Source organism: Lates calcarifer, linkage group LG5 (assembly GCF_001640805.2).
Source record: "Lates calcarifer isolate ASB-BC8 linkage group LG5, TLL_Latcal_v3, whole genome shotgun sequence".
NCBI lineage: Eukaryota > Metazoa > Chordata > Actinopteri > Centropomidae > Lates > Lates calcarifer.
The window spans coordinates 17,532,735-17,560,433 of NC_066837.1; the positions used below are offsets into that span (position 1 = coordinate 17,532,735).

The 27,699-nt window shown below is 43.4% G+C and overlaps 1 protein-coding gene across 4 annotated transcripts in view; it reads left to right on the forward strand.

The window, feature by feature from the left end:
• The first annotated feature begins 969 nt into the window (after positions 1 to 969).
• rhbdl3 (rhomboid, veinlet-like 3 (Drosophila)) overlaps positions 970 to 27,699 on the forward strand; it is a 57,118-nt gene continuing 30,388 nt past the window's right edge. Inside the window, exons 1-3 of one of the 4 annotated variants that reach the window (XM_018665173.2) lie at positions 970 to 1,152; positions 1,374 to 2,047; positions 2,684 to 2,707. In XM_018665173.2, coding sequence (XP_018520689.1) covers positions 1,907 to 2,047; positions 2,684 to 2,707 — 165 coding nt within the window. In that variant the 5' untranslated portion in view covers positions 970 to 1,152; positions 1,374 to 1,906. Of the gene's footprint in view, positions 1,153 to 1,204; positions 2,048 to 2,683; positions 2,708 to 10,412; positions 10,730 to 27,699 lie in introns of those variants that run through there. The other 3 variants (XM_018665174.2, XM_051070687.1, XM_051070688.1) reach the window with 3 other exon arrangements.

The window sequence follows — 27,699 nt, forward strand, 5'->3', positions numbered from 1 at the left end:
GACGTGAAATGTAGCAGTCGAGTAATTCAGGGAAAAAAAAATCCAACATTGTCTATTTTCTCCTTCTCTCTGAGAAGACTCTGAGAACATTAAGTGTGATGCTCTGGTGGCTTTAGAAAGTATTCTAACCTCTTCATCTTTTTCACACTTTATTGTGTTGTAAAAATTAATTTTAATACTAAATACTTTCTGAAGCCACTGTCTGAATTGTGTAATCCTGGGAAGTTTCTATTCTAAAATTAAACCTAATGCACTTTATATTTACTGCTCTCCACATTATAGACATTATGTGCATTTGACTGTAAGTAACTGTAATATTATCTCTTTATTACAAATACCACTCAATAAACCATGAGATCACTTAACTTCTGGGACAGATTTGCAGAGTAATAGGACCAAAGTCACTTCATTATGGAAAGTTAGTAATATTTACAACTGCAGACAGGATGAATCACTGTAAAAAGCATGCATTAATGACTTATTAACGTTTAGAACTGCATTATTACCAAACACAAAGGATAAACCAAATGAATATTTCACCACCTGGCAACCCAAACTTATTCTAATGAAGTGCTCCCAGCTGAAAGCATTAGTATGTTATTTATTAACCAGTTGTATATGTATATACATAGTCCGTTTGATTGGTGTGATAAATTACCATATGATTATACAACTCCTGCATTTTATGATCAAGCACAAATGACCTAACGACCTACAACCAGTGAGCCAGTGAGAGGGTGACAGCCAGCTGTTCAGCCAGGGACCGGGAGTTCCTCGAAACCCCTGAGGACGAGGAGGTGGGTGGGGTGGGGTTGGGGTGATGGCTGGTTGGTGATCCCTCCTCACCGCAGGCCACCCCACCCCCCAATTTCTCCGCCCCCACCTCTACTCTCTCTCTCTCTCTCTCTCTCTCTCTCTCTCTCTCTCTCTCTCTCTCTCTCTCTCCATCTCTCTCTGTGCCAGTAAGGACGCATGCGGCTGGAGAAGAGCCCCGGCGTCTCCTGGAACTGAACAAACCATCCCAGCGCGGAGGCGGTCGGTGTGTCCCCCCCCCAACCCCACCCCCTCGGAAGATCCCTGCCGGCACGCGGCGGAGGAGGCAGACAGCTGTCCCCGCGTTGCACCGCCAACCGACAGAAAACAGCGCGCCAGGTATCATGACGCACCAAAAAATTGGGTACTTGCCGGGACTTTTTTTTTTTTTTTTGGCGTCTGCCATGTGACTGTACCCACGCTGTTTAAGTCGACTTTCACCGGCTCCCCTGGCTGGAGGGAAGCCATATGAGACTTGTGCGTCATCCAGCCCAGTTTGTCATCTCTGTCCTGCGTTTCATGTTGTTATCAGTATATGATGATGTCATTATTTCTTTCAGATGGATCTGCGCTCCGTTACCGCTACTGCCGCCGCTGCTGCGTCGCATCTCTCAAAGTAAGGAGACTCGCTCTGCCAATGTGCGTCCCCTGCTTCGTCAACTTGGACCGCTGCCGGTGTTCGAGGCTCCGGTCCAGCTCTGCAAACCTCTGACACTGCTGACTAACTATATGGTGACACCGCAAAACGACTTTATACCCCCCCCTGAACTATTTCTAAACTATTATCACATCAACTTTTCCTCTGCGGATGAGGATTTGTTTGCCCTGTGTGTGTGGAAGTGCGCTGGGAATAACCGGAGTACGCTCACCTTTTGAATTTAACGGTATATCTATGTCGTTTCACCTGGACTAACCTGCCTGCTCCAAAAACCAACGAGGATCCGACTTGAGGGGATGCGTAAAAGAGCGTGATGCTCGACTTTCTCACCTTCTGTCGTCGCTGACGCATATTGGGGATGCGAGATGGGACTGTGAACTGTGGCAGTATGTGGAGTCATCCCTGAGGACAGAGTCGCTGCTCTCCGCGGGGTGTATGGAGAAGAGCAGCCCGAGGATGACGGGCGGAACCCGGGGGGCTCCCGTGAACTCCTCCCCGGCGGTGGCGGCCAACGCGGAGGGCGAGGAGATCGAGGTTTTGGAGAGTACCGACGTCCTTCCCGTGGCCCCAGAGGACGTAAGTCTACGCACACCACAGGGCAACCTGAAGTGCACTACTGTTACCCTTTCACATTTTTTAAATAGCACAGCAGGATGTCCACTTTCTTTACACTGAAGAAAAGTCACACAGTACATTTGATTTTATGAGGATGTGAACATGAACCAAAGATGAACTCTGGAAGGTTATCTATCTAAATTTGGAGTTTAACGTTGATTCCATGAGGGTCTTAAAATACTGAAAAGTATTGCAGGACAGTGACAGTAGCTACCACAGACACACAGCACATTCTTTCCAGGAATATTATTCTTTTTCAGTTTTGTTTCAGTCTCACTCCATTAACTGTCTCAGACTTTCAGACAGCCTAGTTGAAGAGAACCCTCACACATAATGATCCACACTTTGGTACCTTATTATCTTTTGCTGCGGCTCATTGACCACAATGATCAGATAAAACAACATGTGATTGCAAGGCTGCAATTAAGGCAAATGCACACAAGTCCTTTTGGCCAAGATTCATCATTTCCAAACAGGTGCTCCTCTCAGCTTTGGCACCTGTTTCTGCATGTTTTTTTTTTTTTTTTTAAATCCTTTCTACCTCTTCCTCTCACTCACTCCTTTACTTGCTGTTTTTTCTCTCTTTCCTTGTCTCAGCAATGGAAGTCTCTGTTTGACAAGGTATGTACTGCAACCTAAAGTGGCTTGAATCTCTCTCCATTTGCATGTTTCACTCATAGTGGAGCAGTGTTGTTGTCCTCAGAGGTACTCATCTGTGTGTGTGTGTGTGTGTGAGCCGTGGGTGACTGACCCCTGACTTAATCTCTGTTATCAGCTCAAAGCAACACGGATGTCTTTAACAGGTGAAATGCTGCGGTTTCCCGCTGTAATGTCATGGAACATGGGGAAGATTTTGGAAGAAATCAAGAGGCAATGTTGCACTATAAGCATCACATCATTAAGTGCATATAAATGACATTTAATGGTGTGATTTTTACAAATTCTGCTCATGTGTCATGACCTTGACATTGTACTTCTGCTCTAACACTGGCTTTACCACTAATGGAAGTGACCTAAACTGGTGAATACATCTATTCTTTAAATGCTCACTCACTGCTGTTTATAGCTTGGATCTCACTGATTAATCTTGATTTGAGTTGTTCTCTGGGTAAATATACCTGGCACCAGAATTTCATTTGGCTGAATAAAATAAATCTGCTGGGTCTCAGCTGGTGGAGATGGCACAGGCTTCTCTCCTTCAGCCCCAGTTTGAGATTTAGGCTGATTAGACAAATGTATTTTTAGATCAAAATCTTGCCTTGTGCAGCTTTAAATCCTTTGCCTGCTGGGTAACATTCACGCCATACCATGTTGTAACCGTGCCGCTCTGCAAGAGCATCAGAGGAGTGGGAACACACTAGAGGCTGTGGGTGTGTCGTCCGCTGACATTGACCCCGATAATGCTATTAGGGTGATACATAATCCTGGATGCATTGATCTGTCAGGCCGATCTTCTAAGGAACACATGCAGGCGTGCGAACACAGACACACAGACACACACACACACATACGCATCATACAGATACAGCCAAGTAACCCCAGGAGAAGAAAAACACAGACCGGCTGATCATGTGAGCAGCAGGTTGGACTGACAGACGGCAAACGGGCCCCCTACTATCGCACACACACACACACACACACACCCTTATATACACACACACAGCCGGCACTCTGTGGGGCTGCTGCAGCACCTGCCCGCCCTGGGGCCCCCAACTTTCTCTTGTGGGGGAAATTGTATGTATGTGTGTGTGCGTGCAGGGGTTAGCGGGGATGGTGTTGGGTTGAGTCAGAGGCTCGTGTCGGGCTCACTCTTTCAGAGGGAGACTGAGGTCCCATGGGATTATGGGAAAGGATAGCTGGGGTGTGGTGCATGTGTGTGTGTGTGTGTGTGTGTGTTAGTAATAGAGCATATTCTATGGACAGGCATTAAGTGGGCCTCTCAATCGGCTGTCTTTATGCGTGTGGTGCAGCTTTGAGTTTCTTCAAGTGGACGTCGGTCTAAAAAAAATCCATCCAAATGGTGAGGTCGCTGCCCACTCTGGCAGCAACAAATGTCCTTTCACTCTTTTATTCTCCCTCCCTCCTTCCTCCTCACAATGTGTTGCTCCATTTGTCAAGGGGCTGACCTCGGAGACCCCCAGCTTCTGTGAAGCGACTAAGGAAGAGAAATGATGGGCCACTGAAGGCCAGGAAAAGAAGGATTTTAAACCAGACTGGCAACCTGTGTCACTGCATGAGTGGGAAAAGATAAATGCTGGTCAAAAACAAAGAGCAAGGTCCAGACTTCTATTTACCTAATGCAAAGATACACACTACTGAGGGCATCTGTGCATGTAAGTCTAATATTATGTGTAGTTTGGTTTATTTGCCAACATTATGAGAGGGCAGACACACAAACCTACATAATAATACCAAGGATGAGACTGTATTGACTGCATGGATGACTTTTTATTCAAAACGCTTTACAATTTTTCCTCTTATTCACTCGCACAGTCACACAATGATGGCTGGCCTAGGTGCTGGCCTAACCATCAGGAGCAGTTGTGCTTCATTGTCTTGGCACAAGGACACTTTGAAGTGTAGACAGGAGGAGGCAGGGATTGAACCGGCAACCCTGCGATTACCTATGATTAATAGACAACCTCATCCCCAAGACATTTTCACTGTGGCCCTTTAAGAGAGTCCAAGCCGTGTGAGTCCAGGGCCATGTCGTCACACATCCCATAAACCAATACAGGCAGATAAAGTTCCTGTTGGAGCAGCTTCTAGCTCCCCCCCCCCCCCCCACACACACACACACTTCCACACAACGTTATCTCCATTCGTACGATTAATTGCCCCTCTCCATGATGGCAGGTTTTCCATCCTGCCATTGAGTGCGACCGTTCCGAACAACTATAAATGCTCTTGTCACTAGATGTGATTGCATTACACTTTGTACGAACTTGGTTATTTCAGGCACACCCTAGCCTTTACCTTTCCAGTGTTCTCATAAGCTGGTGGCTGTAACGTCATTCATTTGAACAAAATGTTCCAGTGAGTGTAATACCCTGGCAAAACAAGATGTCCACAGATGAAGACAATGATGCATCTCTTGTGTTAATCAATTCTGGCATCCCTGCCTTGTCAAATACAGAGCACATTCTATTCTGTCTATCCCATCAGGGATGTTTACACAGCAGAGAAAAGACAGGATCATCTTCTTTCATTCATCTTTCTTTCTTTTCTTTTTTTTTTGACCATGGCTTTTTTCCAGCTTCCTTAAAGCAGTTTGGGCTGTGTACAAAACCTTCCCCATCATATCATTTTTACAGGCTCCCATGTGAACCCAGTACATACAGCTATCAGTTTCTGGGTTTCAGACCATCGGAATCAAAGTGCTGCGTCGCTCTGTTCGCTTTCCCCTTCACTCCTCTCTCCTGTCCCCAGAGAGGATTTTGTTGCTGTATAAGTGCTTTCCTCCTCGGCGTGCAGGAAGTAAGAAAGCAAACCTCAGAATCTTTTGATTCATGTTCCCCATCGCCTGAAACAAACATGCGGACTGAACACAGACAGAGGCGACGTCTAATGAAGCAGAGGAGATGCTATTAGGAGGATAGCAGCTGCACTGGCCTCTCTCCCCCTCATAATCAAAGTGTCCCAGCCTCTATTTGTCCTTTAGACACACACACACACACCAATTGGGAAAGACTAGTCATTGTAGCCTGATAACACACAGAATGGGTATGATCCAAAACAAGAAACAGGGTATGTTTTGGAGTCTCCTTCCTGCGCTGACTGATCTGCACACTCACTAAAGTGCTCCTTCATATTTGATTTTTTTGAGGATTTCTGGGGATTTGATGATGGACCACACTTTATGTCCAGGACTTATCTGATAAACCGTATTAAGCATGTTTACATCACACCCCGAAATAAATCAAAAACATTTGCCCCCATCCCACCCATCCCCCCTGGGAAGGCACATCAGATGGATTTCCTCTTACGACTGTGACTGGAAGACCTAAAGTAGAAATGTTTTACAAGAATTCTTCACCTTTTAACATCATCATTTTCCCCTTCATGCTAAAAAGTGAAATCTAGTGGGCTTCTCTGTCTTTAAGTTGCCTTGGTGTAGAGAATGATTGTGTGCAAGGTGGATTGTGAAGGGCTGCCGCCTACAGCACAGACACACAAAATTGTTATCCAGGACGAATGGGAATGCCCCAGTGCTTGTAAAGCCTGACAATGGAAGTCCCCAGCTGTATAGAGTGGAAAACTGGCTCAACTCAGAGTAGATGAAGCACTTGTAGAGACAAGATTTATACAAACCATAGACAGCATATCTGTGCTGCAAACACGTCGCTGTGCCATAGAAATATGTAACTTCTTTGTACTTAGATAGCTCTTTACTGCAGCTTTGCAACAGACATTTTTGTCTGTTGTTGTGATAGAAGACTAAAAGCACTACAACTGTCAATGAACTGTAACATTTATTTGATTCTGGGCTCTGTGTGCGCGTGTGTGTAATCCATATGTGCGTCCACAGTTGCCTTTCTGTTGACAGCCTGCTCCCAGTGGCATGTTGAAATGCCCCTTGCACGCGCCCGCAGGAGCTTAGTGATTAAACACTTTCACATGGCTGCATACCTTCCATGAGAGTCTGTCCCCCCCCTACATTTCTTGCTTGGTAGCATAAAAAAGCCTCAGAATGTGAGCTGTGATCCCCAGTTTCCTCATTAGAACTGTAGAAATAAAAGCCTTTCAGGTCTTTAAGGAATGTCGTCTATCATCATCCCATCACTTCTTACCTACAGTAATGACGGGGAGGTCCGGTGTTAAAACTGCCCAACAATTAAAGCAAGCAGAAACTCAATGGTGGGGAAGCCACCTGTTCCCGGTGGGACTCATGTTTCCCAGAGTTCCTGTCGTTGCATCTCAATGAGCTTGTTAGTTAGACATTCAGTGGCCATGGCTGAGAGGAAAGGAAGGTCATTATTTAAAGTCGTTTTGTCTGGCAGTGCCGACTCGTCTCGCCGTCCCGTGCACGGCGCAGCTGGCGTCGCCTCAGTGTCTCTCTTGCACCTCAAGTGAATGGTCCACCACCCAGGTAACTGGTACTTAACAGATAAGCCAACTGGGAACCTTCAGCTGTGTTTACTGGTGCATGCAGGGGTAGCATGTCTCGCCACGCCCTGTCAGTTTTACCCCCATTAAAAGCAAAAGGAGGTTTAGACAGTGAGATCATAACAGCGGTCACTGCAATTACGGATGACGACAGGAGTAGAGACGATGCGCCGCCATCAAATTTGGCTTTTTGGGTGGGAGAGAATGCCTCTTTTCTTAGATCCAGAAAGAAAGTTTCAGGTGAGGAGAAGACTGAAAGGATCCTCCTCACTGTAAAGGTGTTGATCTGATGATGATCTTGTGACCAAAATATTTCATGTTTATGCTCTTTTTCGTTTTGGCACATTTTTATCACTATAATAAGATGACCTTTTCCATTGGTTGCCTTCTCTTTATAATGTGTGGACTCTTTTTCTCTTTTATCCATATTATCTACGCTATAGTGATGTGCTTATCAGCCTAATTGCCATTGACACATACACAGATGGTGGGGGTCACAGTCTGCTGACCTGCTCATCCAACACTACACCAGTGATTGACACCAGCTGAGTCATGGAGAAACCCTGCTGACAAACAGTTTGTGTTGATATTGAACCGTGTTGTCTTGATTCGTGAAAAGTAGTTACAGGCCGCAAACTGCGCCCGCCCCGCTCTGCTAAAAAGAATCCGTGCTGTTTGCTGATGAAATAACAGACAGAGCCTCAAACATTTTCATTGAAAGATCTAATCAGAGCTCATCTTTCTCCGCTCATCTGCCTCTCCCCTACTCGTCTCTAAATAGATTTCCTTAATGAAAGGCACAGTTCCAGTTGGCGGAGTGTGAAAACAGTCTCTGCTTTTATGCAGAGGTAAAAATAGCTGCTGTGCCTGTCGATCTGTAAATGGGAGAGAGAGGATGTGCCAGTTTATGCGTAATTGGCTACAGTGTGCAAACTCATCGCGGCGGTGGCACAAATCGAAGTGTCTCTTTTGATAGTTGAATGGCGCAGTGATGTGGCAACCTTCATATGTTTAGTGTGTGTGTGTGTGTGTGTGTGTGTCTGTGTGTGTGTGTGTGAGTGGATACAGTATGTTTGTACCCACCAGGCCTAAAAACTGTGAATCCATTATCAGAGGTCAAAGGAGGGCACCCGAAGTGATGGCACACAACCCCCCTGCTGAATAAGCATGTGTGGTGGAAGCCGGGTATGCCAGCTGCCTTTTAGGACCAGTGGCAGTGTGGCTTTTGATGGGCCTCCCACACAAATTAGTCGTGATTTGTCTCTGCTCTCTCATTTCTCTTTCATCTCCCTCTCACTCATTACCTCTATCTCTCTTTCTCTGTGCCTCTCATCTTTTTTTTTTTTTTTTTGTTCTGAAGTCTGATTCCCCGTCAGAGAGTTAAGTGGATGACACTGCAGATATGAAGAGGCCTCGGTCTCGGTCCGCTCATCGATGCTTTCATCTCATCTCTTTTCATTAGCTCTGTTTACAGTTCATGGCCTTCACCACACAATAGTTAATCAGCTTGATAATGACGCTACGAAAACTGGAGGACTCCAGTGGGAAAACATCAAATTAGGATTTGATCGAGGAGCTTAGCGTGTTTTTTTTTTTTTCATTGACGTTATTTGTCTGTGTCACTGCTGGCTGTAACCTACTTTTGTTTTCCAAGAGTATCAGGTTTCAGTCATTGCACTGAACTGACACTTTATTGTTTTGGTTCTTGTGAAGTCATATCAGTTAAAGAGGCTGTGAGCAGTGTTTCTTCACCTACGTCCACACTAAGCCTGCTAAACCTACAGACAGTGTTTATTAGAGAAAAAAAAAAAAAAACTCTGTCCAGCCTGAAATGCAGACGCCATAGGAAAATGGATCTTTGCACTCATTTGGCAGCAAATTTGTGTCTGTTAAGAAGTCAAACAGACTCCGGCGGATACATTGCTGAGTCTCAGCTGGCTAAACCTCTGTCTTGTCCTCGCCTGCCCTCAAAGTGTTTTTCTCTTTCTTCCTGTCAGACAGCTGAATGAATACTAGTTAGTGATTTGATTGCTGCAGTCAGATCACTTTTTTTAATGAGACTAGAGTCATCTGACAAAATAGAAACAGCTCAGTGACAACAACTGAATAGCAAAATCAGCTATAACAAAGAGTGCTCATAGAGAGGGCTTGAGGTGATAGAAAGGTGTCTCACTTGCTTTTATGGCCACAAAGCCCAAGACAATGCAATAATTGTTCAGACAAGGTGATAACAGATTTCATTTCACTTACATGCAATCTTTCCTTGAGGGCATTCATAGTGTTGTACTTGTCTGTGTATACAAAAAGTGACAAACCCTGCTCACTCTCTTGCCTCCACTCGCCTAGCTGATCAGGTGTAGGGGGAACGGGTTTCAGGCGCTGTTGGACCATTTGACGAGCACTGCCGCTGAATCATACTGACAGATGTAGTGTAGACGTAATCTATAGGCCCAGTGCCAGACTGTGTCATTACATTGTTTTGGGTGTCCATGTGGCGGCAAGACTGCTTTTGTTCGTTGTAAGTTGAGGAAGATCTTCCTTGCCTTTGACTTACTGGTCAAGCAGCACTGTTAAACAGCTTCCAGCTTCTTATTTCGTCTGTCACCCTGATCCTCCAGGGATCAAAGACGCAGATCGGGTCCATTCATTCCTTATGGCTGAAACTGTAATACCTTCCCACAGGTTATAGTTACAGAGCTGTTGACAGAATGACGCATCACACTAACACCAGGGGGTGGTGTGTGTGTGTGTGTGTGTGTGTGTGTGTGTGTGTGTTGAGCCTGCTGAGCCTGTGTGTGTGTGTGTGTGTGTGCGCGTAAAAGTACGTGACAGACTCGGAGGCCTGTTGCTGCTCTGTTTTCCAATGACGGCTCAGAGGTTTTAGGGACGTGTGGAACACAAAATGGAAAATGTCTGTGTTTTGTCACAGAGCTTATATATAGACACCATGGGAATGCAAGGATACACACACACACACACACACACACACACACATATTTTGGGATGCATTCCTGTGCCATAGGCTGTACAGGTCAACAGTGAAGCCTGGCAGGTGCACTGTTGACACAGGTACAATAGCTCTGTGTTTGCTGTGTTCACCTGTTTCTGTGTGTGTGTGTGTGTGTGTGTGTGTGAGTGCTTGCGTTAACTGATTTCTGCCTCTTCAGTCAAGCGCTACCAACCCACCACTCCTCACCCCTCCCCTTAACATCAGTTATTGAGACAGATGGCGCCTAGACGACCACCACAAAACGAAAGCTGACAACTACCGCCGCAGATGTTTATGCTCGTGTGCTAGATTTATAACGCTAGCTACATTTTCTGGGTTTGAACTCTAAATTGTTTGCTGGCTTTCAGATCACTTTGTCTTACTATGCACTCAGCTGTCCGTGAAGCGCACTGTTCCAACCAACCGCTTCACCAGCATCTCCTTGTTTATTCCTCCTTCTCCCCCTTTTTCCTCTCTGGAGAATTTGCACTGAAGTCATGTCAGACAGCGGTGTAGACGAGATAATGCAAGACACGCACAATTCAAAGGTAATGGCATTTTTCTGTTGTTCTGTATACGCCCACGCTAAGACCTGTGGGTGGAATGTTTAGTTTGCAGTTTCTGCTTTGGATTGACTTCTCACATTTTATAAAAACTTTCTTTGTTTATTTTGGTATAAAAATATGTATGATATTACCTTTTCAAGACATTGGGTACAACACTGTGCTTATTCTCTCGTTTCTCTTTCCTCAGTGTTGCCGTCTCTGGTTTGTGTTTACATGACAACTTTCCAGAGGCTTTCCCTGCAACCTGCAAAGCATGTACCTCTTTACTTGACACCCCACTTACAGAAATAAAAACAATTGGCCACTTGGCACAAAGTGGGTGGGGAGCCAGCGAGCTTCGGGCCTGTGATAGACTGTGATAATCACAGTGACCTCTCCTGTAGCAGTCGTTCTCTCTGTTCAGCCCTATACGCCCAATTCATCTGACAAGCAGAGCAAAATTGCTTAAATAAATTAAGCACACAAGTGGCTCCCCTCAGACTCTGTAGGTTTCCCCAGTTTCAAGATCTGAATGTCCTATAGAAAGGCAGTGAGAACAATACTGTTTAAATTCACAGAACAGTCAAGTTACTGTGAATCATCAGCTGAAAATGAAAGCTTACTCATGGTCTGAGGTAAAATATCTTTTTTTCTGGTAGTTAAGGTTACGTACATGTGTTTATTTTGATGTGTTTACTAAGAAAAGTATATACCGCTGTGATACACACCCTGATACCTGCATATGCTTTAAGTGACTTTATTCTCACTGAAGTAAATATCACATTCTTGTCATTTTTATTGTCAGAGGCATGCAAGCATCATCAGTGCTACTTTGCATATGGCCTGTTGAATTTTGATTAACTTTGGCCTGTTCTGGGATGCCCTGGTTGTTTTGCTGCTGTCATGGCAACCTGGCCTGTCCTAGCACGGCCCAGCAGGCTCAGCAGATGCCCAAGGTGAGCGACAGTGCTTAGCTTTCACCCAGATCTCCGTTCCCGTCCTGTTTCCTCCGTGTCGTCTTACAGGGCATCGCTGCCAAAGGCTGCCAGCAAGGCTAAAGTGCTGAAGTGGCTAACTGTGACAAGGGAGGAACCACATCACATGACACAAAAAGAGGCTAATAGAAAATACGACCATTTTTGATGCTGTATTACCTGGTATGGATATCTACCAGATTCTAATCCTTCCCCCCGTCTTTGCAGCAGTGTTGTTCCTGCCTGCTCATGCGTTTTCACGAAGAGGTTAATTAGATACGCTGCAGCGCACATACTGCTCATTTGCAACATGCAAATATTCAGTTAGTGTGTCAAAAGCCAGCCAGATGTCTTGTATATGATTCATAGATGAAGGCTCATGCCAAAGTAGGGAAATGAAATTAGGTCACAGATGGAGTTGGTCCCAATGATAATAAAATTTGGTCACGTTTACTGTGAAGTATGAGGGTCTGAAATTGTGATCCCTTTCTCTGAAGTATAGTCATATTCATTACATCGTGACAAGTTTTTTTCTGTTTTTTTTTGTTATTATTTTGCTCAGCATGTGAGGGACTGCAATAACAAAATACAGTTGTCTGAAAATAAGATTGAAAGCTATTGTCATATTTTCGCAATACACACGTCTTTGGTACAGAGATTAGTCTTGTGAAGAGGTAATAAATCATTGTGCTGTGTATTGTCATAGGCCTTAGGGCTTTAGCCCAAATATCTTGTGACACTTGCTCATTTCATGGTTGAGCTGGTGGAAATTCATGTTAGTTAGATGGTTGGTTCTTGAAAGTAATAACTAAGGGACAGAAATCTCACCTTCGATGTGGGGATGCGCTGATGTGACTTTTTCTGTTGTTGCTGAGTCCAGTACCTCAAATCAGAGTATCTGCAAATACCAACTACTGATGCAAAACCAGTAATGTGTTATTCCCAGTTTTTAAATCCACTGGTCCGCCATGACTGAATAAATGTAACTGTAAGCAAATGACATTGTCATTGTGGATTGGTGACATCGTAGACAGTACCCAATCAGCTTAAAGATGCCTGATAGAGTTTCCTTGATCAACAAAAATATGGTGTTACATACCAAAACACATTGTTAACATCCTTGAAGGCTCACAAATGCATTTCTGTTCTTATTTTGTTTTGGAATTTTTGCTTTTATTTGACAGTCAAAGTGTAGAGAGAGACAGGACACATGGGGAGAGAGAGAGACATGACATGCAACACAGGTCCCCAGCTGGGAATCCAACCTTGGACATTGCGATTGTGTGGTATGTGCTGTAACCCTGAGGCTACAGAGGTGCCCCAAATGTATTTCCTTTCTTATAAAACATTTGCAAAAGACGTTTTTGTAAACATTTTGAAACCTGCATTGAAACGTCCATGTTTGACAGCCTTCATCTTCCCTGCCTTTGTTGGTGCATTGCTTTGGCCTGCCTGTCAGTGGAATAATGTGAAACCACTACCTTGATGTTCTTGTCAGTGTTCATGTCACTGCACTTTGAACACATAACTCTGCCCAGCCCCTTGGAGATCTGTTATTATCATTTTGTGCTGCGGGGCAGTAAAAGCTTTATTTATTGCACCAATTTGGAGGTTTCTCAAAAACACTAGCTGTTGAATTCCCACTTGCTATTGCTGAACAGTAACCATTAAGATGGCATGTAGGATGGAGCAAGTGCTAAGGACTGTAGATGACAGGGAAGTTAAGCTATTGCCACACTTTAGTGTGTGATTCCATCCCAAATCTTTTGCAAACCCAACAGGGAATTTCTGTTTTTAATGTGTTCTTGTCACCTCCAATCGTGGCTGCCATGATTGAATCCCAGTGTGTCCTTGATGCATTTCAGGTACAGCCACACTCACATATTTACAGCTGTCCACTTGGAATCGGATCACCCAAACAAGCATGTTAGTGCTAAGTGTGAAAACAGGGCCAAGGAGAGCCTTCAGGCTGTCCTGTCCGGTTACAACGCTATCATCCCGAAAGTGTCACTACGTCTAATGGAAATCTTCTCTTCTCAGTTTCGGGGGCAGACAGGGGGATTCTTATCTTTGTCGCTGGGTTTACCATGGCCACGGTTGCAGATACAGCAGCTCATCAGGGTGCCTGTCAGGGTCTGGCACTGAGAGTGTCATTATGATAAGAATTATCTCCTTCAGGGGAACAGCTGCCAAGGTTGTGATAACTTACAGTTCTATTACAGGTGGAATAAGGAATCATTTTTACAGATTTTTACTTTTACAGAACAGCCTTTCTAAAACAAACTTTTTAAATGGCGTGTAAGTAACAGTGTCTGTGTAGGTATAATTACGCGTGTGTACATTTTGACGGTCATGGTCAGTAGCACATGTGCACATGTTTGTGTACTTTAATGGGATGTTTGTGTGTATGCGTTCCATCTCAAAAGAATGAAGTCAGGGTCCACAGTTCATTTCATTATCTTGACTGTCACCACAGATCTCATTATTGTGAGTCTTTTTCGAACACTTCTTAAGGAACTGTGAGTTGTAAAGATATTTGGCTATGAGATTCTGCTCAGAATAATCACTCAGGGAGGGATGGAAGAAATAGTCTCACTTCCTCTGTCTCACGAGCTGACTTTTCTTTGAACACACAAGTCTCTTTCTGCTTCTGTACCTGAACTCTTTTCCCCAGATTTAGGGGAATGGTTCAGCATTTTGGGAAACACCTTAATTTGCTTTGCTACAGAGAGTTAGATGAGCCTGTTAGAATTTGTGGCCAGGGGGAACACAAGGGAAACAGGGGAATGCAGCTAGCTCTGTTCAGTGCTCTAAAACACACCTAACAGCTGTACAAAAAGTGACATCACGTTATGGTTTCACAAGGGGTTATGTGCCGGTCTATTTCTTGGTGGGGAGACTTTGTGGAGTCTGTGGAGTTTTTATACTCCTCTCTTCTCTCACCTTTTAAGGAAAGGGAAGTTGTTCATAGAGAGCGGGAACTGTTTCTTGCCCACTGACCTCTGGGGATTATGGGAATAGGATTATGAAGTGGAGGGTGCCCTAGTGGGGCTTTCCACCACCACTGAGGATCAGGAGGCAGCAGACTGACTGACCGCCTGATCGTAGGCGATTAATAAAAGCTCCTACTTGCAAAATTGCCCCAAAACAGCCCAGAGAGCGAAATGTCAGTGGTGACAGAAGACATTTGTCCCTCGTTCTGTTGTAATATATCCTTTCCCCAACCCAACAATCTGGTCCTTTTGGTAGGGGTGGGGGTGGGGGGTTCTTGTTGAGGACTGACAGACAGTTTGAAGGGTCTCACCCGACCCAGATGGCAACCTTGAAAATGTTTCCGACAACCCTGCTAGCTCCCCCGTCCTCACCCCGTGCCTTTCTCAGCTCGCCCCTTTTCTCTTCCCTTTTCTTCTCGAGATTTGAAGAAAATAAGTCTGGGGCCTCCCCTCGAGGCAGACCCAGCCTCGGGTCCATTTGCCAGCTATTAGAGATCATAAATCTCTGTAGTGAATGGAACTGCTGGCATCACTGGTGCAGGGTTTTGATGGTGTTGTGGGGGGAGTTGACCTCAGGGCAGGCCGGCAGCAGAGGAAGGGACTGAATGGAAGAGAAAGACAGCCTGGGCACGGCTCGTTAAACAAATGTTTCTCCCCCTCTTTTTGTTCCCCTTATGCTGTGAAGAGCTGCTGAATGTGTGCAACAGCGAAGGGATGTTTGATAGAGGGTCTGGCCTGGCGGTAATGAGGGGTTCTCACCTCGTTGTAAATGGGAGGTTTGGGGGGAAAAGGTCACCAATCTCCGTCATTGTCGCTGTCTGACCTGCCTGTGCCCTATGCATGAGTGACACGGATACTCCATCATGGCTTTGTGTGTGCGTGTTTGTGAGTGTGTGTTTGGCAAGGATTTTGACTTTTGTATGTCTCTTGGCAAATGGGCTCACATTTGTGTCTCAATGAGAATGACATTCATAGCTGCATTGGTTTAAGCTTTTCCTTCCTGGTGGGTGTTTGTGTGTCTTGGATTCAAGTCTTATTTGTGTCCTGTTGTGTGTGTGTTTGTTTGTGCGTTTCATTGTGTCTTCATACATGCTTCTCTCCAGTGTGAATGCTTTCACAAACAGCGACAGGGGGTAAAGTGTTTATTTGAACACATTCTAGAGAGCCTGCTGAGGGCTGGTCGGCTGTCTGCTGCAATCTCCTCTGCTTCTGGAGACACCCTGGGGGCAGTACAGCTCTCTCTCTCTTATTTAGCCTGTTGCCCCCCCCCCCACACACACACACTTTTTAACTATCAACCAGTCTGTCTCACTCCATCTTGCCTTTTGTCACACAACATCAAACCATGTCCACACTAATGCAGATAATTTTGAAAACACATCTTTGTCTCTAGGGCGGCATGGTGGTGCAGTGGTTAGCACTGTCGCCTGACAAGAAGGTTGTGGGTTCGAATGCAGGGCCTAGGGCTTTTCTGTGTAGAGTTTGCATGTTCTCCAGGTTAGGTTAATTGATTCTTAATTGACTCTAAATTGCCCATGGGTGTGAATGTGAGTGTGAATGATTGTTTGTCTCTATATGTCAGCCCTGCGATAGACTGGCAGTCTGTCCAGGGTGTACCCCACCTCTCACCCAACATCAGTTGGAATTGGCTCCAGCCTGCCTGCGACCCTTAAGGATAAGCGGTATAGATAATGGATGTCTAGTTCTAAAAGTGAGCTTGTGACCATTTGTGGTATATAAGGAGAAAATGTAATATATGTGTGCTTTCATAAACCTGCAGGAGCAGATATAAATGACTTCTAAAGAAACCAGTGGTACTGAAACAAAAAATAAACGACTACAGAGAGTGTCAGAGGTGACAGAACACAGCTTTACCCATTTATGGGTGTATTAAACACTGGACGAGGAATCCAAATATGGAATAAAATGCATAACTCCATAAGAAAGCTCCATAAGAAAGTATTGAGCTAGTTCAGGCAGTCATAGAGTCGGCCAACTACAGTATATTACAAAACACATGTGGACATGCATCACACTGGGTTTTTGCTGAGCTAGACACGCGTGTTTGTCAGCTCATAGCACTTAAGTATATTTGTCCGGCATTGCAGACAGTCTGGTGGACCCTTGCAAATGTGCAGATGATGAAATTTATGTCGCACACATCCTTATGAACATATTATTTGTGTCTCACAGTGCATACTTTTCTCACTGCAACTTCAAATCCAACACAACCTGTTGATCATGGCAGTCAGCGCTCACTCTTTGCTACCATACCTGCTGCTTATGTGAAGGATATGCTCCTCTTCATATGGCATTTCACAACCTTATGTAAGGGTATGTTTAGACACTCACAACACTTGGTTTGATAAAAGTCAAGGTCTTGTTTAATGCAGACAAAAGTTCATAGTGACATCAGACACAACGTGATTATTCTGCAATCTTAAGTTTAAAGTTAGGAAAAGATTGTGGCTTTGTTTTAATGTAAATAAACTCTGTATTAAACCAGATGATGCCTAAACCTAACTACAGACAGGACTATGGATGCAAGCCCCAGATGCTAGTGTGACTGTGAATTTAGCACTTGCTAAGCCCGCCATCCACCCCCACCACCTCTTTGCGAATCCACTGCTGTTAATAAACGTGTGGCTTCATTCATTCATTCAAAACCTGAGCAATTACATTTCTTACAAAACATATTTGCTGTTGCATTGGGTGTATAAAAGCAGTATTTCTATGAGACAGGACTGCAATAGTATAATAATTTTCTGGTGTTGACACTTTCACAGCTAGGGCAAATACAGGTTTATCTCAAGTCATCGCTACTGTTGACTTTAGCGTCTATTGGGCAAGGTTCAGCTGACAGCTAGCATCACAGGACTTGGAGGAAAAAGCATTCAGAGGCACTATGATGAACAGTCTTCCTCTGCTTGATATTACAACATCTGTCAAAGAAAAGTCCTGATGATATGATGACTGCATAGTGTCTCCTGGACGCCTGAATGCCTCTCTTTCTTGGATCACATTAAATCTGCAGGAGAATATGAAACTTTAGGGACCAAGTTTGTAGAGGGGAAATAGGCTTTGTGCAACAACAGTGCAATGAAGCATGTGTGTGTGTTAATGAATGCTTTCGGCTGAGGCAGAGACAGAGTGCAGGGACAGTGAGTGGGTGTGCAGTCCTCTCTTGTGGTGCTGGGTAATAGATCTCAGTGGTTGTCTGTGGAGCGAGCTGCTGTGATATGGTGGGAATTAGCAGAGATGTTGATGGGACGGAGACAGAACACGCTGCGGAATGATTAAGCATATTGATACCGCATTGCCTAGAAACATTTAATTTGGATTAAGCTGCTCCGAGGTGCTGTCAATCCTCAGGTCTTTATAGTTACACGGAAGAGAGTTTTCTCAAAGCTTTCTCTAGAGGAGAGTTTGCTTAAGGCAGAGTGCCTCTAAGTTTTTTTTATTTTATCCAACCTTAATTAGTCAAGCAAGATGAAGAGGATGGCAGTATTATTCACAACAAAGGGCAGGCTGGTTGCGGGGAAAAGAAAGGTTGCACATTTCACACCTTCAGCAGAAACTAATGTTACATCAGGTTTGCAAAGATCTACCGAACACAAGTTACACAGCATATCAGCTTTGCAGACACCAATCATACCTTACGTTTCCATGACAAAGAAAAAAGAGGGCTGCACTTAAAATAAAATAGAGCTCATGCAGACAAACCTAAAGAGAGAATGAGGCACTGATCATTATCTCATTTAGATTGCCTGCCATTCACAGACGGACCAAAATGATTATTCTGAGATCTTCTTTTCTGATATCTAGACGATCCAAGGTTTCCTTTACATGATCTGAAGTGGATTTTTCTACAAATGCCATTGTACGTTGAAGGATTAAGTTTGCTAAAAGCAGCCTGTTCAGTTAGGGGCTTCCTCTTTCAGTCTCAAGAACATGAAGAATGCTTAATGATCAAGGTCACATGGGAAAATACACTTGTAGACAGACAGCAGTGGTTAGGTGAAACAGCTCCTGTGGTTTGTGTGCAATATGCCTGTTGAATCAATCTGCATCAGTCTCAGTGTATAGACTGTGTGTGTGTGTGTGTGTGTTCTTGTCCGTCTGTATGCTCATGTGCTGCGTCTATGAGTTTCAGGCATAGTGAAGGGATCAGATGTCTGGGGATTTAAAGTAATACCTTAGTGTCTGACACCTATCCACATATCAAGCCCCATCTGTGTGTATATGTGTGTGTGTGTGTGTGTGTGTGTGTGTGCACATGCGCATGTACCCACTGAAGACATCTTCACACCGACCAACGTTGCCTGGTTACAGGCCAGTTGGCAAGGAAACGGTGACGGCCCGTGCTAATTTGTGATGGCCTCAGACAACTATGTGTGTATGAAGGGCTGTGTGTGTGTGTGTGTTTGTGTGTGTGTGTGTGAGATGAATGAGGGCTTCTAATCTGTCAAGCAAGACAGGTGACCTAGTGCGCTGTTGATTAGCCCAGACAGACACGACATCAGTCATCCCTGCAGCCACCATGAAACACACTTCTGTGTGATAGAAAACCAATTCAGGACTGTCTGAAATCCATGACAGTTATATTGACTGAATGAACAATTTAGGTGACTTACCTAGAAAATTTTATTTTTAACCCAAAGTGGTCCAAAATCTAACTATTGGCAGGAGCTATCTGTAATTCTGACAAGTATTTTAATATTTTTTTTATTTCCGTCATGCAATTTTTGTTTGAAAATCAGAGAATAAAATGATTTCATTAAGCACTGCAGTACTGGAAGGACCTGCCTTTCCTTGCTGTTGTGTTTTGAAGCACTACAGCACTGAAGTTAAAAAGAAGACTAGAACTGTTTTGCATATAGAAAAGCATAACAGTGCAACAGATGCATAATCTGAAGATTCATTTTAGTCCCTGAATATGTGCTGCATGTAGTCAGCTATCTGTTTTATGTTGAGGAAGACGGAGAGAATGAGAGAAGGGGGGCAGAGAGAGCACATTAGACTGCATGCGAGAGAAAGCAATTACCTGTGGCAGACTACGTGCATTTCCCATCACAGAGGACAGGAGAGCAGTGGAGAGAGGAGAGAATGGGAAATGAAAGAAGACAGAGGAGTGTAGAGTAAAAATGGAAGATGAGGGAAAGAAAGTAGAAGGGAAGAAGAGAGAGAGGAGATACTGTGGCCAGTCAGTTCTGTCTGTGCCTACTGATAAGACTAATCTGAGTGAGTATAGTTCCACAAGTAATGCCGTGTGCTTGAAGTTTTTTAGCTTGATACTGGGACTTTTGACTTGGTATCACTCGCAGGAAAAGGTGATGTGTCCAGGTACGATCAGCTGCTCTGCAGAGAGAGCTCTAGGAGGTGTATTTGTTTCTTGTTCTTCCCTATTATTTTTTCATGGATTTATGTGGTTTCTCTCTCAAAACATGAAAATCAGGTGGATTGGTGGGTCTAACTTATCTGCAAGTGTCAAATGAAAATAGATCTCTGGAAGACTTAACTGAGGCCTCATTTGCCCCTCTAACACCACCCTCCTTTTTGGTTGGTGGTTGACATAAATTTAATAGTAACACCAGGCTGAAAAGCAATGTTTCACCTCGACTCTTTCATTTCTGTTTACACTCATCACTGATAGCTGTGGGATTCATTGCATTTCAGGACTGTCAGGCTGCTTTGAAGAAAGCGAGACACTACATCTTTAAGATATTAGTTGTATCCCTTGGCCTTTATTTTGCCTGGATTATTTTTATGACGGAGTATTCATTTTGAAAATGACCAAAATGAGAGTCTAATCTACTGACACATGTATGACATTATGTAGTTAATGCTCAAAACTGTAGGGAGGTTTGCTCAACGGCACAAGACATCTTGATGACTGTAGGCAGCAATAAAAACTTGCAGTAACCCAGGAGCACATTTGACAGTTATGCAGATTCTATTCCGTAAGATGATGTTTTGGCATATGTGTGCCTTCTTCAGAGCTTAAAGACCAAAACAAATCACATCCATGTGAAGCTTCCAGGGTACCCGGATGCTAGCTTGCATATCCGGGTGCCCTGGAAGTTTAATATAACCTGCATAACTATGAAATGTGGTCCTGTCTCTCTGTATGTTTTTATGTTTGTTTAAAACACACATTCTAGTAACCATTCACAGCAGTCGCAGCCTGTTAGATTAAGTTAGATATTAGTTATATAGTGCTAGTGTTCTGTGTGTGGAATAGTGATTGGTAAGATGTCAATGCAGATCTTAATTAAAAAAAAACAAAAAAACAAAAAAACATTTAACCAATTGGGGCAATAATAATTTTGTTACTGCTACACTACACATACCCATATAACGGGTGGATGTAAAACACGAAATACCTGTTTGGATACCAATGGAATCCAATAAAATAATGTGCCATCAAAGCTACCTTTAAGAAGCTTATGATGCTAAATCTTTGCTGAGAATGTGTCAGATAAGTGTAGATTGAAATCTGTGGTTATTTGTTTGGCTATAGTTTGTACTGTTGTCGCTCCTTATTGTTAGATTATACAGTACACCTAGTATTTTGCCACATCCCCTCTTGTCCTTCCCAAGCGTTCTGTTCCAAGCTTCACAGCCATCACCTGTTAGTGATTAGTCCTCATCTTTTGTCTCTCTTCTTCTTCTCCTTCCTGTGTCTCCTCCACTTCAAAGCAGAGTGGATTCAGTCTGCTCTCTGTCCTACAATAATCATCTCCTCGCACAATAAGCCAGGGAAATAACAAGTTTGAGTGCATGCTCTGTGCAGCACTTGCCCACTCAGTCTTTCACCAGAGTTTCCCGGGGGAAAACACTGCTCCTATTCAAACATGAGTAACGAGGGAAAGAAAGTAGAGTGAGTGAGAAATTGTGGAGGAGCTGCTGTTTAATGAAAGTGGGTTATAATAGAGTGCTGTGCTGGGACAAGCGGGGTCCTCTCTCGGCTTGTTGATCTTGCTGATGTATGCTATGTCAGATTGTTGCTTAATTGACTCGGTTTGTGCCCAGCCGAAGGTTATCCTATCAAAAGCAGTAATTTTACCTGCCACCTGCCAGCAGGAGTGGTTCATTTCATTTACATGCCAGCTCTGTGCACACTGCATCACGCTGAGGTATACCACATCTATTTATAACCCCTCCTCTTTTTAATAATGATTTTCAATCCTTAACAAGTGCCTTTTTTTTTCTGTCACGCTATTCACTCCTTGTTTTCTGCCAAGTCCACAACCTCTCTTCCTCTATCCTCCCACCAGTCCCTCCTCTCGGTCCTCATTCGTCTTTGGCCTTGGCCTCAGCCTCGGAGTCTAGGTGTTGTTTATGGCTGCATTAACAGGCACTGCTGTGGCATTTTGGGGGCCATTAGAAGTCTTGTTGAGGCATTAGTCATGTCTCTGAAGTGTGACGTGGGCAGAGCACTGGCTGGGGGGCCGTGAGATGCATGGCGAGCTGGTCTTTATACGAGCCAGACGGCTGACCTTTTCCCGCAAAATCCTCTGCGACGGGAGAGGTGATGTCTGGATAATTAATGGTGTGAAAACGTGGCGGCTCATCACGTCCCTCCCTTCCGCATCCCGCCCCACTCTGCTATCGCTGTGTCACTCAGCTGTCAAGTGACACCAGTGGGGGATCTGACTGGGAGGAGCACGGAGATACTGGATCTGCCCATCTGTGTTCATCCCAGGTGGAAATTTGTTCCCAGCTGAATGCAGGAAAAGTTCAATTTGAATGCTTTGATGATAATATAATTGAAAATAGGAATGAGACTCTGAGTGACAGCTGGACTGAAGAGGGTCATCTACTTTCAGTGTCACACAAGTCAATCAAGTCAACCGTTTTTCATCAGTTCAGAGAAAAGGTGTTATCCTCTTAGAAATAATTAGAATAACAGTTTCCCTCTTGAGTCTGTTTCGTTAAATGCTGCACCATTCCTGCATCTTCTCCTCCCCTTCCTCTGAACAGTGCTGCTTTTGTCTGTGTAACTCTGAATTCTCTTTCTGTCAGAGACCAACGAAACAACCCACTGGCTAATGACTGGTACCCCGTCAGCATCAGTGCCTGGCCGAGCCGGGAGCTGTCAGGTCAGACACAGACCGTGGTAGAGATTAGACCTTCTCATGTCAGATCAACCTCAGAGAGCGTGGCACTTTATTCTTACCAACTGCACTGACTGCTGTGTCGGCTTATGTGTGGAAGGCTTCGCATCTCTTTCAAATTAGTTGCTATTAATGAAAATAATTATCTTTCTCGTATTCAAACAAAATGTTCATCAGCAGACTAAGCTTGGGCAAAAAAATCTGAAAGTGGTGCTTACATATGAAAATAGCTTGCATCCCCACCAGTTTTTTTTAGCTTGTTTTTCAAAGATCCATGTTCAAATGCCAAAACAATCAAAAAGGTAGTTTTGTCCCAGCAGGTTAAACCATGGCTGATTGTGACTTTTATATTTGGATGTAGCTGAATACACAATTAAGTCTTTCTCCATCTGAATGAGAGAAAAAATAATTTGATAATACAAACAGTAATTCCTGCACCACAGCAGTTGTCAGATTTATCCTCTGGAGAGCATTTGGAAAATCTATTTTTGGGAGTAAACAAGACTAAGAGTCTACTGCCATTCTAGCAGCTTTATGATGCAGTGCTTTGGCACAGTGGTGCTTTGACCTAAATGCTAACATTCTAATGATAGTGCTAACAATGTTGATGTTAAGGTGGTATAATATTTATTATATGCATCATCCTAGTTTAGTGTGTTAGCAGGGTAACATTTGTTAATTAACACTAAACAAAGGAAAGACTGAAATTTTGACCAGAGTTATTATAGTTAATCTTGAGGTGGGCATGAGTGTCAGAACCAGATTTCATGTCTGTCCATACCAGTAGTTTTCAAGACATTTCACAGAAAACCACAAATGCTAGCCTAATGGTAGCGATAAAAGAAAAGTTATAGAATCACAACGATATTATCATACATCGTCTGCAAACTATGAATGGTTGGATTTTGTGCCGGTTCATCTACTAGATGTAGTTTCCTGAATACATAAAAACTACTGGTGATGATGAAAAGTCATTGGGATTCACCCTTTGAGCACCAAGGATATCTGTACCAGATTTCATTTAATAGTTGTTGAGATATTTTGGTCAAGACCAAAGTAGTGGACTAACTGTAAAAAAAAAGGCCTGTTTTGGTTTGGAGAGAAGTTTAATAGAACAAGACAAGATGGATTTTCAAATCTCTCGTCCTTGCGCTGTCTCTCACAGACATACACCACACAATACCGCCCTCACTGACATCAGGATTTCCAACCATGTCCATGATGTCTGATTGCCCCACACTGCAGTCTTCTGGGTGATGTCAGCTGTCAGTCTGAGTGTTTGACTTTTCACCTCTCCATCACTACCCTGGCCCTCCCATTCAGAGCCACATCCCGCTGACAAGCTGTCGGCTCCACTCAACCTGAACTAGTCTCCTATATGAGACCAAGTCTGGGCCCCACCGGTGGGGCCAATGATAAACCCCAAAACCACAGAGCATCTTCCAGCTTACAGTGACCAATAGTGCTGATAATGTACTCTTTCAGCTGTGTCAGATAATGTGACAAAAGAGTGTGTGTGTGTGTGTGTGTGGGAGAGAGAGAGAGAGAGAGAGAAGAACAAGACAGAGATAAAGACAAGAAAGATATCACACAGGAAAAAACCCTCGGTGTCAAGGGCATGGTCTGAAAAGCCTGATTAACATGAGAAGGTGAGTGTGTGTTAGTGTGTTTCTATTGTACCTGCTATGTGGGAGTGTGTGTGAGTGAGTGTGTGCGAGTGATGGCCAGTGAATGAGATGCCCCTGCTCTCGTGTGTCCTCCCTGGTGCTTCAGTGTAATTAGCGAGAGAGACTAATGAGCTTCTCCCACTCTAACGAGGCTGGCTTTTTATTAGAACTGCTAATTGCTCCATATCAAGGGAATACCCAGGCTTTGTGTTCAGGAAGTACCAGGAAGCTGAGTAACCGTGTATGTGTGTTCTTTTGTGTGTGAATGTGTGTGTGTGTGTGTGTGTAAATGACGTGATGATTTTTTTTCTTTTATTCAAATGCTGGACTGTATGATGAAAAGTGCACATTTTGTAGGTGTAGGTGTGATGAAATACTATGGAAGTCTAGTTTGCTATAGTCAAGAGTAGATGAGATGTGAACATGTATGTGTGAAACCTCATGTCCTCCCAAATCAAGAAGACCTCATAACTCCTCAATAATCAGTGCTGATTGATTAATTGGTTAACCTGCAGGTTACTAATTGCCTGCCAGCATTTTACTTCCCACCCCTAACTAAGGCACTAAATCCCCATTTGGACAGACTCTATTTCTTGGGGGGAGGTTGGGCAATTTTAGTTTTTTATCTGCTATTCAGTAATTTTGATTCCATTTGGAACACATGTACAATATTCATTAATTACAATATTAATTACAGTGACAAATATCTATTGTTATTTTTCACACCTGCTGGTCTGGCCAAAAAATTGCCTTATCATTACTCACTTTGCATTTTTAAAGGGCATCATTGAGTTTTGAACACCAACAGCCTGCAGTCCAGTGTGGGAACCCTTATGACTAAAGAGAAAAAGGAAAGCCATTAAAACCCTGCCAGCTCATTAAATGGGCTGTTATAATGTCAGCTACAGGTAATTATTCTGTCTTGGCTAGTCCATTTTTATAGCATATAACAGATTTTATGTGTGGTGGAACAGATAATCACCTCATGCAGTTGTAGAAATTAAATTAGATGTTGGAGTTGTATAGGAGTGAATTGACAGTTTTAAAATAAAATATCTAAAAGAGGCTTAATATGTTCAAGCCGTGACCATCTTTACTGTAAAAGGATTTTATTTTCTCTACAAGGTTTGAGTTGAAATACTACAGTACTAGCATACTACAGTGTTGCCATATTGTTTGAAGTTTCAGTAAGATGTTTGACGCACTGTAGAATATGTACCAGTGTCTAATAGTTTGTTTTGTCTGTGGGTCAGCAGATCGAGCAGGTAGAGGCTGTTTTTACTGCACAGTTCTTATAATAGCAACAACTCAGTGGTGCACACTGTCTGACTCTGTGGGGGGATAGTAAGTAATTATACTGCAGGACAGGCTGTATGCTGTCTGGATTTTCCCATACCAGTTATTTAACTAGAATATAGCAATAATAACATACAGAGATTCAGTAATAGAGCAAAACATTCCTTTGCTTAATAGCATAGCCTAAATTAATATTTAAGGTGAACACAGCTTTGCAGAATAATTAGAATGATTTATGTTGACTGTTTTGCAGATGTGTAATGTGGTAACAGTAACAATATAGTGACGCATATAGTGACAAATACAGCATATAGGGTAATGTAAATACTGTATATATACATGGTAGTGCAGAAAATGTAAGCATGCATGGTCAGATAGAGTGAGTTTGCGTTCCTCTCTGATGCTTGTTAATATCAAACTGTGCTGACAAAAGTAAGTCTCTTGGATCATAAAGACTGTGTTTATTTTTGGCACTCCCTCCTCACAACCACCTACAATATTTGCTTGCACACATATGCACACACACACACACACACACACACACACACAAAATCATGTACACAAACTACTATCCTCACTCCTTTGTCCTCTGTGCCACTATCATCACATCCACATAGTAACTCAAGGGCTATCTGTTGCTTAGGTTACATGTTATTGAACCCTCCATCAGTCCTGTCACGCGTGTTGCCATGCTGAATAACCATGGTCATGCCTTCTATGCTCCCTCAGTTTGGAGGATGTTATTATTAAAAAGTGTGACATTGGAAATCTTCACTGACGCCTCAGGCAACAGCCCTTTCTTGTATTTATGCAGTGTGTTTATTGTTTCATGTCCTTGTCCACCAACATACCTTGGCTTTCAGGTAACCTGCAGTACTTGACAACTTCAATGGCTCTTTTCACATTATTTTTACCTGATGAAGAAGCCTAACAGATAGCAGAGAATGGTGTTAACCATGAGGGAAAAGCCCCACCTGCTGATAACCTGCAGGTCATTGCATTCCCACGAGACAGGTCACACATGTTATGGTGCTGAATGGCTGCTTCATGCCTATTACCATATTAACCTGTATAACTGTATTATTTTCCAGTGTGAAATTAGATAACTTTATGGGGGATAAGACTCTATTCTCTAAGATTCTAAAGACTCAATTTCCTGCCCTGTCAGTTTGTGTCGCAGCACTTCTGTTTATTACATAGTGGAGAACCGAGAGTGAAAGAATGACTGGAGAGTGACTGACAGGATGACTTCATGCCAATTCAAAGCCAAAATTTTATGATTGCATGGTACAGTGTGAGCTGCTTCCTGCATAGCACCTAGGTTGTATCTTGTGTATCATGCATGAAATGTTAATGATGTTGTTATCAAAGGTTTTAGTTTAAGTTTAGTTATTTAAAGTTTATTGTTTATTGTTTAAGTTTATTGTCATTGATGTAGCTACTCATTTTTTTTGTTTGTTTTTTTGCTCTTTCTTTTATTTCCTAAAAAGGTCACTTTGGAAACACATACTAGCTTTTGAGATATTACACTGGACAGATATTGAGGAGAAAGTCAGCGCTTATTTACAAGGAATTTTAACCAAATGCGTATGAGAGTATAATGTTGTCTCACGGTTAAGTGGGACCTGCAGCACTTGGGCTTCAAAAAAAGACATTTTTCTGTCTACATACTTGCATACTTGCATGAACTGCATAATTATCACATCAGTATTGATTACATCAGTTTTTTAGTACATGACAGGTTATTCAGTGATGTAAGTGTAAGAGGATTTGAGCCTGGCCACTAGTTTGCTGTTAGGAGACAGGGATAGGATAGACTTACTCGCTGTCTCTCTTAATTAACTCAGGTCTCTCTTCGTTCACGCCCCACGCTTCTAGTCTGTGCTTACCGTTCCAGGCAACAGCTCTTCAGCAGTTCAAAGCTGC